General features: G+C 28.7%; 1 protein-coding gene across 1 annotated transcript; it reads left to right on the top strand.

The window, feature by feature from the left end:
- Positions 1–10519: 10519 nt before the first annotated feature.
- Positions 10520–13042, top strand: LOC8276052 (homeobox-leucine zipper protein ATHB-20). The gene is made up of 3 exons (XM_002517451.4): positions 10520–10914; positions 11017–11396; positions 12215–13042. Exons 1-3 carry the CDS (start codon positions 10755–10757, stop codon positions 12623–12625), a joined length of 951 nt encoding a protein of 316 aa, XP_002517497.3. The 5' UTR covers positions 10520–10754; the 3' UTR covers positions 12626–13042.
- The last annotated feature ends 462 nt before the right edge of the window (positions 13043–13504 follow it).

Raw genomic sequence — 13504 nt, 5'->3', positions numbered from 1 at the left:
GAAAAAGAAGTCTATTCTCATGCATATAGGCGGCCCCGAAATCCGACGTGGCCGTTAAACATAGGTGCCAAATAATTATTATCTTTTCCAAATTAATAGTCACTCAGATATTATTTTAGTTATATTTAAATATTAAATAGATGAAAACGCGTGACCTGCTTAATAAATATGTATACAGTAAAATATAATGACACTGAAATGATTTGTTATTCAAATTGGATGATTTATTTTAAATTTTTTCTAATAATAACTAGAATATTAGATGTATATTAGAGTAAAGTAAAACATGTTTCTTATGAATATAGATAATTCCTTCAACGGTGTATTTGGTTTACAGATTTATAATTTTTAAAATTAGATTTAATTTTATATTTAATATGGTAATTAAGATTAAAATTATCAAATACATTAATATATTACATGAAGTTTCAAACTAATTACTGTAGTGATTGCCTGAGTTTATAAGATTTTGTAAATTTAATAAAGAAATATGCAAACAAAAATGTACAGAAAAAGCCTCCGAATAGTTGCAGTTGCCAACAACCTTTTAAGTGACATCACCAAACAGACAGTCTGGTAGATTCTATTTATATTTAATGGTAAAATTTATATGTTGCATCTTTAAGAAAAAGCTGCACGAGAAAGTGGTAAAGTGGAAATCTCAATTCTCAAAAGCTTACATTAAAAATTAATATAATATTATGACACTTGAAAAGGATTAAACTTTGTCGGTTCCAAATAATATTATGGGCCATTATTTAGATTTGAATGTTGTGGCTGAGAAGTATGTCGCCGGTTGATAGGTGGGGTGGGACATCCTTCCGAACTTTCTATTTTATTTTTACCCAACCCTTTTTTCTTGTTTGACTATTACATAGTTTTTCATATATTTCTAAATTGATTAGTTGTCAATATCTAATTATTTTCTTATTAAAATTAATATTTTATTTTCAATTGATGCATAAGCTGACTCGAAGTTGTTCTTATTATTCAAAATATTGAAGTCCATCTCTATTATAATGCAATTTCCACAAAATTACTATAATTTCTGTAATGGGAACCAATCTTACTTGCGGATGACGCAATTAGTTGCTCTTTGTTATTTAGGGTAATTATTTCAAGCCATTGGATTTGTTTATTAAACGAATAGTGAATTATCATATTTGAAAGCTCAAAAAAAAGGAATCATCAAAGTTTAAGCTACAAGTTATAACAGATAGTAGCTTAATTTGTTTTTTCAGCCTATTATTATTTTAAATAAATTCCTTATTTTTATACGGAATAAATTATAAATAAATAAATATTATGTAGTTTATAATCAGTTAAATTATGTGATTAAAAAAAGGTCCGAATTTTGTGTAGACGGTGAAAAATATTAACAATGATTAGTCCTTGAATCCAAAAGGAATTGATGATTTTACAGCAAGGAAAACCACATGGATGGGTGCGTAGGGATTGGTTTAGCAATAATTACATGGTAATGTATGATTTAACCATGTGCACGTGATAGCTCGTGCTTCCTCTCTTCCTCTTTATAGTATACAGCACCACTAACCCCATTGTGTTTTTCTTTTTTCCTTTTTTATGGATTCCATCACTTGCTAATAATGGCTGCAAGTGCAACTGCTTAGGGAGGCAACTCAATTTGCTTACTAAAACAAATTACAGATTTTAAGTATTAGTGCTTTTAATCCTAATTTGCCTGTGTCTAATCTTGATTTGTAGATGGAGTATCATGGTTATTCATTTTTATTTTCTAATTATAAATCATTTACTTTTAGTTATATTATTTTTTTATTCTATTTCTATGACGTGCCAAAATTTTTAATTGTGATGGTAATTAAATTAAATATATAATTAAAATTATTTGATTGAAATAAATAAAATAATATTTTATAATTTAATGAAACTAAATATAAAATTATTATTTTTATTTATTTATCTGGTAGTATCATATGCCTGTGTCTAACCAATTATTCCATGGCATGGAGATGCAGTTTCATGATATAACTTTGTCAAACAAGCCAATTAAATTTAATAGAGTTATTCTTCTAATTTTCTCTTCCTAACATGAATTTCATTCCATCCTCAAAAGACTCGAACACAACACAAGCGGGCGAGAAAATTAAAACCCCAAAAATGCAGATCTCATAGAAGGGGACTTAAAGCTCTAAATTGGAGACAACAAGTTAAAACCGATAAAGAAAAAAGACTTATTATTAAGATAGATTAATTTTTTTTTAAAGTGATAATTAGCAATTTTTTGTTTCATAATCAATCGTAAGTTTTTTTCTTTTAATTATTCGGAGATGAATAAGTCACGAACTATATAATATGATGTACACTTACAATAAAAATAAAAATAAAATTATTTTATATACACACTACTGCACAACTTTAAATTAATTAATATAATTTTATAAAACGATGAAAGATACATTTGTCTATAATATGCATGCCACTCTAACTCCAAACCTAGGGGGGAAAGGAGATTTAAAAATAGCAAAACCCAAATAATAATTTGTACAGGCATGGTCTAAGACAATGTTAATTAAATAAGGTGGATTGAATTAAGGACATATAAACACAACAATGTTTGACCAGTTTTGTTTTTGTTAGTCTTAAGATTGTGTGTTAGTGGGGTTTTGGGTGGAATGTTTTTCTGGTACTATTGCTTCTATTTTAAGTTCATTGGTCTCCATTAACTTATGTTTTTCGTTTATAATAATTATTTTATTATTTAGCTTATCTGATTTTTAAATGAAAAATTAAATTTATATCTTCTTCTTTAAACATTAAAAGATAAATATATATATATATATATAATTAATAAGTACTAAGGCTCTAACTAGTTTTAGTTCTTTTTATATTTTTTTGGACCTCAGTGCGATTTTGTTAATTCAATTTTTAATATATATTTTTATAATATTTTAATTTATTAATATAAATTAAATTTGTTTAACAAAATATGACATTGAGGGTAATCCAATAAAAAATAAAGTAAATAATTAAAAGGTGGGATGAAAATAAATATTGATGAGTAATTTTGAGTTTGAGCGTTGGGGGCATGAGAATATGTGATTGTTGGTTGAACAAACGAAGGATTGGGGTTGTTTGATTGCATTCCACCTCTAATTGGGAGTTGGCCCAATCTCACTTACTTGTATGTGGATCTGGGGGCATTACTTCATTTCTATTTATACTCTGCTTCTCTACGATTGTCTCGAGACATTTCTTCTTTTTTAATAGAGAAAATTTCATGTCATATGGATTTCTTTAAATGTTTTTCTGTTTTACGGTAACGTGTTTTTTCTTTTTCTTTTTACGGTCTTTTACTTTCTCTTTTATGGTATTCTTTTTATTTTTTTTATATATTAATCCTCTAATATATTATAATTTCTCCTAAAAATATTCAAATAATAAAAATTGAATGTAAATATACTAATAAAAAATTAATAATTAATAATTATTTTTTTATTAGAAAATAAATTATTTAAAAAATTAATAAAAAATATTATATTTTTTTCTATATAAGACCAATTTAAATGATGTTTATTGAAGTCCATTTTAATCAGTAAATATTTCTTAAATATGGTATTGAAAATATTAACAATAGTTATAATAAATAGTTTTATAATTAAGTAGCTAGAAAAAATATTTGATTGAAATCAAACATCAATTGAAGAGAAATGGAAGAGAGAATTAAATATTTTGAAATTTATTAAAGAAAAAAAATTAAGTTGTTAGTGATTGGTAGTGTGCGACAAAGAAAAAGGAGAAATAATATTTTTTTTTACATACATGTTATGTGTGATATTTCTTTAAATTAAAAGAAATGGTGGAATGAGTCATCTTCTAAATAAAAATTGAGAATGGCTCTTTACTTTTAAAGAAAAAAATGAGATAAAGGTATAAATGAATAAGAGAAATCGGAATAAGAAAAACTAAAGAATAAACAAAAAAAATTGAGAATGATAGAAGACTAAAAAATATGAAAAATAATTTTTATTTTTACAAGCATGTCATATGTGACATATATATATATATGACATGCTTTCTCTTTTCTATTTTTAAGGCATTTCTCTTTTATATATAAAAGTAAGGTTTTTATTTTTTCTTTTTCAGATTTGATCTTTAAAATCAATTAGGATTGATTAATCATCCTCTAAACTCCTGTAAATGTGTCGATTTCATCAATGTTGATTAGAAATCAACCAAAATAAATATAAATTTGAAGAAAAATAAAGTAATTTTATAAGATTTATTATTTTATTTTAAAATTACATTTTTTTATATTTTTTGAATATAATTATCAACTTTTGCTTTAAAATTGATTTTAAATGTAGAGTTTTGTTAATCTATTTATTTTTTCTTTGATTTAGAGGATTTGCATTAATTTATTATTTATTTTTATGTTTTACGCTTTGTTTTAAAGTTTTAGGTATTTTTGATATTATTTTTAAGAATTTCGATAATTTTGTAATAAGTTTTAAAACACAATATTTTTGATAAATGTGCACTATTTTACGTATCTGTGAGATTTTTCAAATATAATATAAATATAGAATTTGGGCTTTGGTTTTGATTTGAACTTTGATATGTTCCGATACATGCAACTTTTAGACTTTGCAGAAGAAGAACTGCAAATCCACTCGGTTTACTGCAAAAATGGCCCAATTTGGGACTCAAGAGACATTCGGGCCCAACTTCATCCGAATTTGAACATTACATATATCTCCTAGTTAAAAAGTGATTCTTATTTCAAAAGATATTATTTTTATAATTAAAATATTTTAAAAACATTAAAATATGAAAAAATAATTTTTTTTTTACTCAATGCGCACTTTAAGTTTTGCTCTTTTATTTTACTTAATTCTTTTGATTATTAATAATTTTATTTTTAATTTTTTTTACATGTAAGAAAAGAGTTAAAAAAATGCAATCATGAGAGTATGTGAAAATTCATAATACATTTATTAATTTAAAATAGAGAGTAATTTTTTATTCTACATTTAAAAAATGAAGAATTCATAAAAATGTATTTTATGAAACAATTCTTGAAAATAAAGAATCTAATATATATAAAAAGTATATTAGAAATGTTTTTACTCATGTAATTGTACTCTTTCTCTCCTTTTTTGTTTTGTTTTGTTTTTAGACTATGTAATTGTACTCTTTCTGAGATTATTATATTAGTGTTAAAGAAAAAAGAAGACATTACTGTACTCCTTCGAGTTCTCCCTCTTAGATCATAATAGTAAAAAAATATTAAAAACAAAATATAATTTGATAGAATGATTAATCCATGTAAAAGTTAGAACTCAGAAATACATAAGTCATTTTTCAAAAAGTTTCTTCATTGATCTTTCTTGAGATTTCTTACACGTTTACCTTTAGATTGCATGAAAATTATCCATTATCCATTGGTATATAATTATGTATAGAATGTCCTAACATCGGGTGACTTTACTTACAATTCAAGTCACCGTTAACATTACTTAAATCAATTCGATGGCCAACTTCCAATCAACCACTTATTTTATTACAAGAATCTTATTGCTACATACAAAATTATGTAATAATGATTGTGAAAGGAGAAGAATCAAAGGATACGAATATCATAGCTTTTTATTTTTTATTTTTAAAAGAAAGAAGTTTCTATATAGTATATAAATGGTTGGTTTTTTCCTCCTTTCACATGAGAATATTATCAACCCAAAGCAAAAGTATAAATAGTAAATTGAATAAAGAATATTAATAAGGCTATCTTCTCCTAAAAATACATGAATATCCTTATTCTACCTGCCTAGCTACCATTCCTTAAGGTCTTTAGTCCCAACCACCCAACATGGAAGAGAACTTAAATCTATTTAGGAACATGGGTTGGAATCAGATTAGCTAGCCAGTGTTCAGAATCTATTTCACTTAAAGATAATCAATATTTCTATAGTTTAAAAGGAAATAATGGAAATAGTATCAAGAAAAATATAATTATATATCTGATCTAGCCAGCATCTTTCAGGATATAAAATCACTTTATGAGCCATCTTTGTAATTCTATATCGTTCAATGGAAACAAGATTTTGACAATAATTTGGCCCTAAAAAGGGATGGCATAGAAAACTAGGCGGGCATCGAATGGGAATTAGTGGCTCAACTTGTACACAAGGTCTAACTCAGCAGTTAATTATAGATAATTAGATCCCATAAAGTCTAATAATATGAATTGGATCCCATTTAAACTCATTTGACTTTAAAAGTTAATTATTTTATAGCGTGTAATTCATAGTTCATTGAACTTTCTATGAATAGAAAAATATTAAATTATCATATAAAGAAAATTGAGGACTGGAAAAGGATAAATATTACTAATTAAACTCATTTAAAGGAAAATTGTTTAGTTTTTGATTTAACGATCTCATATGTCTTGAACTTGGTCAATCTTTATACGGACACATCCTTCACTTTACACAAGGCCTATCAATTTCGTCCATGAACTTGTTAATTTGTTTCAATTCCATCCAACCTCAAATGGCTGATTTGGAATAACCTCTACTGACATGTAAAGGACCTTAATTAGAATATGAAAGAAAGTTTCATCTTTTGGCAAATTCAGGCTGCAAAGTGTTATTCCCAAGACATCCAATTCGATGTTCAGCTTAAAACGTACAAGAATCTTCAAGATCTTATAGAGAAAAGCACAAATTGTTAATACAGATGGTTAGCTAGGTCAAGAAACAAAAGAGTATGAACTTGAAAGCCTAAATTCTACTTTACATTTCTTATTGAATGAAATTACCACTATCCTAAATTACTATTATCTATTCATAAAAAAAAAAAAAAAAAAAACCACATAAAAACTTAATAAGATATCGAGTTCAAACTTCAAATATACAGTTATATTAAAACTCTTAAAATAGTATTTTACTATTCATAAAGATTTCGTCTGACACGCTCTAGATTATCTAAATATATATACACTAAAAAAAATCTAAAAATGAAAAACAATTATCACACATATATAAATGGGCAGTATTAATGAAAAAGGTGACTTATAGCACTATAAAGTTCATCATTTAAAAATCACATAAGATTTATTTATTAAATAAAATCAGAGTTTTTAATATGATTGTTTGAAATTGAAAAATGGAAGATTTTTAATATACGTTTGAGTCACTAATTTAGTGAATCTTATCACTTGTTTGCAATTATATTGCGTCAAATGAGGGTGAATTATGCACTACGTATATTATATTAGTGTGAAAGAAAAGTTTCCTTGCTGTAAATTTTCTCTTTTAGCAAAATTTATCGTAATAAAAGAAAAGTTCACATTTATTAGTATATAATTTAATTTTAAGTTTATAATAGCTTAACCATTCTAAAAACCTTTTATGTGGTCAATAAACTTTGGAAGTCTATATTCAAAATAAAAGATGATTTGAAAAAAATATTATTTTTATTAGTTAGATGGTAAAAGATAAATGAGATTACAAGTGTAATAGGTATGTATTAAAGGATTATCTGAGTGGGGAGGGAGGAATGGAAAGAGCAGAAAGAAGAAGAAGAAGAAGAAGAAGAAGAAGAAGATTGAGGGTTGAGAGTAGAGAGAGAGAGAGATGTGAAATGTGAAGAAGCAAAGCACATGGGAACAGAGGTGCATGTGGAGAAGATTCAGAATAGCTTTTGATTGTAAATGGAAATAGAAATAGAAATAAATATAAGAGGAAGAGAGCAACAGGGAATAACATGGATCCACCCAAAGGTGTGTATGTGTGTGTGTACCCTCTAATCTTCCAATAACAATGCATGTGAGCAGCTTGTTGTAGGCCAGGCTAAAGCAGTACATTGTCCTCTTCCACCACCATCACAATATTTTTAAATAAATAAATAAATATATTGGGTGGTGGGTCTCCCAAAATTCCCTTGATACAATTGACACTAGAAAACTTAGAATTTTTAAAAGCAAAAATAAAAAGGATGATTAATCGATGGATAAATTGACACTTGCAATCATACGTTTCTCCCTCCCAACCCAACCCAACCCAAGTGCTCCTTTTAAAGCTGATAATGGTGATTGCCACCAAAACCGAACCGAAATTGAAAATTGAATCATATAAGTAATTCAGTTGAATTTAAAAGTTTATATGATTTGGTTTTTAAGAAAAATCGAATGTTTGTTTAGTCCTGTCTGTGAAAGTAATGGATAATAAACCTGAAGATGCTCCAAAAAATTTAGTATAGGAATGAGGAATCTGGTTTCCTGTTATTTATCAACTCACTGAAACCTTGAGCTTCTTAATCTAATTGGGTTGATTGCTTGCATAAGAAAGAAACTTGGAATGATATTTACATATACGAGAGGGAAATATTACCAGATGTAACTTTTATATACTAAGTACGACATAATTTAGAAGGTAATGATTGGTACGATGATTTACTATATCAAATAGTCATTATTATTAATTATATAATTATCTTTTGTGGGTCAGATCATCACTTCATTAAAATATTTAATTAATCATTGTGACACTATTTATGTAAGTTATTCTAATTTAAAATCATGGCTTCTAAAATATATGAATCAGTACACCCGCAACTTCATGAATTAATAAAAGTTCGAGCTTAAATTCATTGGAAAATGTCATAATAAGTTCAATATCTTTAGTTAATATAATATGGAAGGCATTCTTTTCTTTTCCTCTCTCTCTTTGAATTGGGCACTCGTTGAACTCAGATTCAATCCTAACAATTGAAACATAAAAATTAAAAAAGAATAATAATACCATTAGGACAGGCATAACAGTTGCAAACTTTTGTAAATAAATATATATTCTAACGGTACGTGCTGCACCTGCGGAGGCATATGATAAGGAATAATGAGATTATTATAATTTGATAGCCCTACAATGTTTAGAGTCCAAAAAATAAAAAATAAAATAAAAATTTACGAAAATGATGGACGTATTTAGTCACTGTATAAAATAATATTTAGAATTCCTAATTAAATATATTTAATAAATGATTGCATATTATTAATGAAACGAATTACTACATTTATCATTGGCCTCTTTGAAAAAGAAAGGCAACAAAAGATATACAGCCAATGCCAGAGTAAGCAGTTATAAATTAATGAAATATAAGTGCAAGGTCCACCACAGATGGATGTTTATATTTATACAAAAACTAATGAGCAATGACTATATATGAGACATATACAGCATTTTGTCCATTATTTTTCTCCTTGGATTCTGGGTTTTTCATGTTGACAAGTTTCCTCGTCACACATGGGCTGTGTGCCTCCTCAAACGATTATAATCATCTCTCTCTTATACAATTTATTTCGTTTCATTCTTACGATTCTAATTTAATTACTAATATATTTTTACTCTCTGTGTCCAAATTCAGTAGATTTTATCACTTCTCTATAGTTAGCCTGGAGATCCTATGCTTTTTTTCATGAATAAAAAGTAAAGCAACTCGGACACTACAGAAAACAGAAGGTCCCAATGGTGGAAACGGAAGGTTTCTTTACTAACTTGTTGGTAATTCACCGAGCTCGACCTCTTAACATCATTGAGAGGGCAATATGAAGATAATTTCTTTGTTATTACCCCTCCTTTCTTAATTTCTAGGTCAAAGAAAGAAACATGTCACAAAATCAACAACTTAGAATTCTCTCTAAAAATATATAAATATATACATGTAATACATATATTTTCTCTAAAATAATAAAATAGATATATAAAGCATTCATTTTGGCTGAAAATATATAAATAGTTATTTTACTCATTTGATAGAGTATAAACTAACACAAATTAAATTGAGTAAAATTAATCATTAACATATTATATATATCGACGGTCAATTTTTATAACTGCAGAGGTTATTGTTTATTTCTGAAAGAAATAATAGAGTAACAAATTAAGTAGCCTTTTACTTGATTTGCAACCATTTCTTTGTATGCTTCTACCCTACTTTAGGTAGATGCAATGATCATTAAATTCTTAATTGTTAGAAAAAGACATGTAGATACAAGTTTGAGACTTGTACTAAGTTAGATATTTATCTAATTCATTGACCTTTTGAGAAAAAAGAGTCATTTTTTAGTATACATATATCTGAAATTAATTTAAAGTGTGTCGGATAGTATCTTTACGTACAATGGAATACTCATTTAAGAGTTTAATTGTAGATCCATACTTACGATTCAAACTCAAAGCCTTGCTTAAATTGGAAAAAAACATTTATCATCTCATTTATGCATTCTTAGATAACTAGTCATTTTATTATTATTATTATTATTATTATTATTATTATTATTATTATTATTATGCGTCTTTTAGATAACTAGCTATTTTATCATTATTATTATGATTATCATTTGGGTTAGAAGTAAATGTCAAATGATTAGCTTATGTTTAAAATACACAACTTTGTGTGAATGTGATAGGAGACAGAGGGAGAGAGAGAGAGACCCATATCAGAGGATGGGTCCAAGAAAGCTCCCTCAGAGTGATATATTACACAATGTACACCTTTCATTCCATCTCTCTCTCAACCTAAAAATCGCTGTCTTTCAGTCTCTCTGCGCCCCATCACTCTCCTCTTCCCTATAACTTGTCATCTTCGAATCACTCGCTCATCCATTTAGTCAGACAGCAATTCATAGCTTCAACAATTTTCTTTTCTTTAGAAAAGAAAAAAAAAAGAAGAAAAAGAACCCCAACTATATCCTTAAAAATATTGATGAATTTATGATTTTTCATGCAACTAAACTTAGTCATACAACTGATCATAATCTTATGGCATTCCCCCCGCATGGTTTCTTGTTTCATTCCCAAGAAGACAATGATCACCTTCCTTCTCCTTCTTCCCTCAATTCTCTCCCCTCTTGCCCTCCTCACCTCTTTCCTGGTCTGTCTCTGTCTTCCCCCCCTCTCTAACTGAATCTATCCTTTTTTTTCTTTTCTTTTGGTTATGTGAGTGATTTGTTTGTGGTGATGGGTTTCTATGCAGGTGGTGGACATTTCTTGATGAAGAGATCGATGTCGTTTTCTGGGGTGGAAAAGTGTGAAGAAGGAGTGCATGGGGATGACGACTTATCGGATGATGGATCGCAACTAGGGGAGAAGAAGAAGAGGCTTAACTTGGAGCAGGTCAAGGCACTGGAGAAGAGTTTTGAGTTGGGCAACAAGCTTGAACCTGAGAGAAAAATGCAGCTGGCCAAGGCTTTAGGCTTGCAGCCGAGACAGATTGCTATCTGGTTTCAGAATAGAAGAGCTCGATGGAAGACTAAGCAGTTGGAGAAAGATTATGATGTCTTGAAGAAACAGTTTGATGCGCTTAAGGCTGATAATGAGGTCCTTCAAACTCAGAATAAGAAACTTCAAGCAGAGGTAATTACAATATAGACTTCTATCCTACAATTTTGTGCAATTAACAAAGTCAATGTATGCCTTAAACTTTCTTCTTGTTTTAGATTAATTGCAAAATCAAATAGACACCGAGTTTTCTTATGTTCTTTTTATCTTTGCATATGTAGAGTTCTTTTTAGATATTGTAACTTAGGCTTCGTCTCTTGTAACTAATTTAGTACAAGTACAAATAATGTTTTTCCTTTTCCTGATCGTAGTTCTTTTTTGGCCATTGATTTATTCTTCCAGGGTGTAGATACATATATTTTAGGTTGGAGCTTTAAGAGTTTCAATATACGCATTACTTTTCTGGAATTATTAGTTCTTCTCTTTTCTATATCCCTTGGGAATTTTAACAAGCCGTATTAGCACAGTTCTTGATCTGATAATAGTGACTTGTAATTAAAATGTATAGCATGTCATCGAACAATATAATAGCAATTGAGCATCTAATATATCTCATTGCCCAGAGAAAAGGGTTGTCATATTCCAATTAAAAATTTCTTTAGGTTCAGTCTTTCACATAGTTTTCTGATTAAAGATTTCCATATACCAGAAATAAGGGTTGGCGTTTCTTTAAGTAATTTAATATAACCTGATTAGCTAGGTTGATCACAGCTTTGTAAGTGTCAGTGTCAGGAGCACCTCATCAGAAACAAAAGTTAATTTAATTCTAGTAGCTTTCTAGTTGACACACTCAGTTGCATTTTTATTTTATATATGTTCTTTTTATCATCATCATCTATCATCTTCATATCAAGAACATGAAGTGTATCTGATTGTTTCCTTCTTGGTTGCAGTTAATGGATCTAAAAGGAAGAGACTCAAATGACGTTAACCTCAAGAAAGAAACTGATCAGGGTTCTTGGAGCAATGGAAGTGAGAACAGTTGTGATGCTAATAACTTAGATATATCAAGAACTCCAGTAGCTACAAGTCCAGTATCTTCTCAACTTACCACTAAGCATCTTTTCTCCACATCTATCAGGCCTACAAGCATGACTCAACTGCTTCAAACCTCGTCAAGACCATCATCAGATCACCTCCAATGTCTGAAAATTGATAATCATCATCATCATCATCAATTAATTCAAGAAGAAAACTTCTGCAACATGTTCAATGGAATGGAAGAGCAGCAAGGATTTTGGCCATGGCCTGAGCAGCACCAACCATTCTCACTCAACCAAACTCATCAATTCTCCAACAATTAATTATAACATGCACACACATCCGTAAATGTGCATGGTCTACCTACATGCTAAAGTGAGGTGAGATTTTATTGAGAAAAGAAAAACTAGGATTTTTTTTTTCACTACCCAATTTGAGTTATTGTTTTGGTTGCAGATTAATTGGTGTATAGAAGTGAACAAATTTAATTTTCAGTATCAATTTGGCACTAAAATTCAGTATGGGAAATTTGACCTCTATGAATGGAACAATTTCTTCCCCATACTTATATAAATTGTTTGAACTTTGCTATATATTAATCTGCTAGGTTGGTTGGATCAGAAGAGAAATAGAAAAACATTTCTTATGCTTAAGGTACATGTGCCAGAAAGTGGGTTTCCAGCTCTGTCATGTAGCATGGGCCATGAAATACGAAAAAGAGAAAAAAAAATATTTTCTTTTTTCTTTTTCTTTTTTGTATATGTAAATTCTTACCCACTTTTAAATCGTAATCGCTGTTGGTGCTTTGGAATCATGTTTTTTGGAGCATATAAAAAAGTGCATGGAATTGCTTTGAGAAAGTTCTAGTAAGAAAAGGAGGGCTGCTGACTTGATGTTTATGGGTGAAAAATTAGAGTATTGAATCATATGATGGGGAGAGAGCAAAATCTAACTAGTTGGTACATGAACAATTAAAAAAGAATTTAGAAAAGAAAAATAATGAGAGTAAAGAAGAGAGATTCTAAGCACACATTCCAAGAGGAAAGAAGCCAAAGAGATGGGAGGAGAAGAGAACAAATGGTGAATGGGGTTTGATATTTGAAGGGGACGTCTGTATATATTTTCATCTGACAGGAGAAAGTATCAAACTCTGCACCCTTTTCTGTGCTATATCCATGTGACCTACTGCCACCACTTACATT

Source organism: Ricinus communis, chromosome 5 (genome assembly GCF_019578655.1).
Source record: "Ricinus communis isolate WT05 ecotype wild-type chromosome 5, ASM1957865v1, whole genome shotgun sequence".
In the NCBI taxonomy this organism is placed as follows: Eukaryota; Viridiplantae; Streptophyta; class Magnoliopsida; order Malpighiales; family Euphorbiaceae; genus Ricinus; species Ricinus communis.
This window is presented reverse-complemented; position numbering and strand designations above follow the sequence as displayed.

Excerpts from the sequence above, each read along its gene's own strand:
- LOC8276052 (XM_002517451.4), top strand. The coding sequence starts at position 10,755 with ATGATTTTTCATGCAACTAAACTTAGTCATACAACTGATCATAATCTT. Across the intron at positions 10,915-11,016 it reads CCCTCCTCACCTCTTTCCTG|GTGGTGGACATTTCTTGATG; the intron begins GTCTGTCTCTGT and ends GTTTCTATGCAG. Across the intron at positions 11,397-12,214 it reads ATAAGAAACTTCAAGCAGAG|TTAATGGATCTAAAAGGAAG; the intron begins GTAATTACAATA and ends TCTTGGTTGCAG.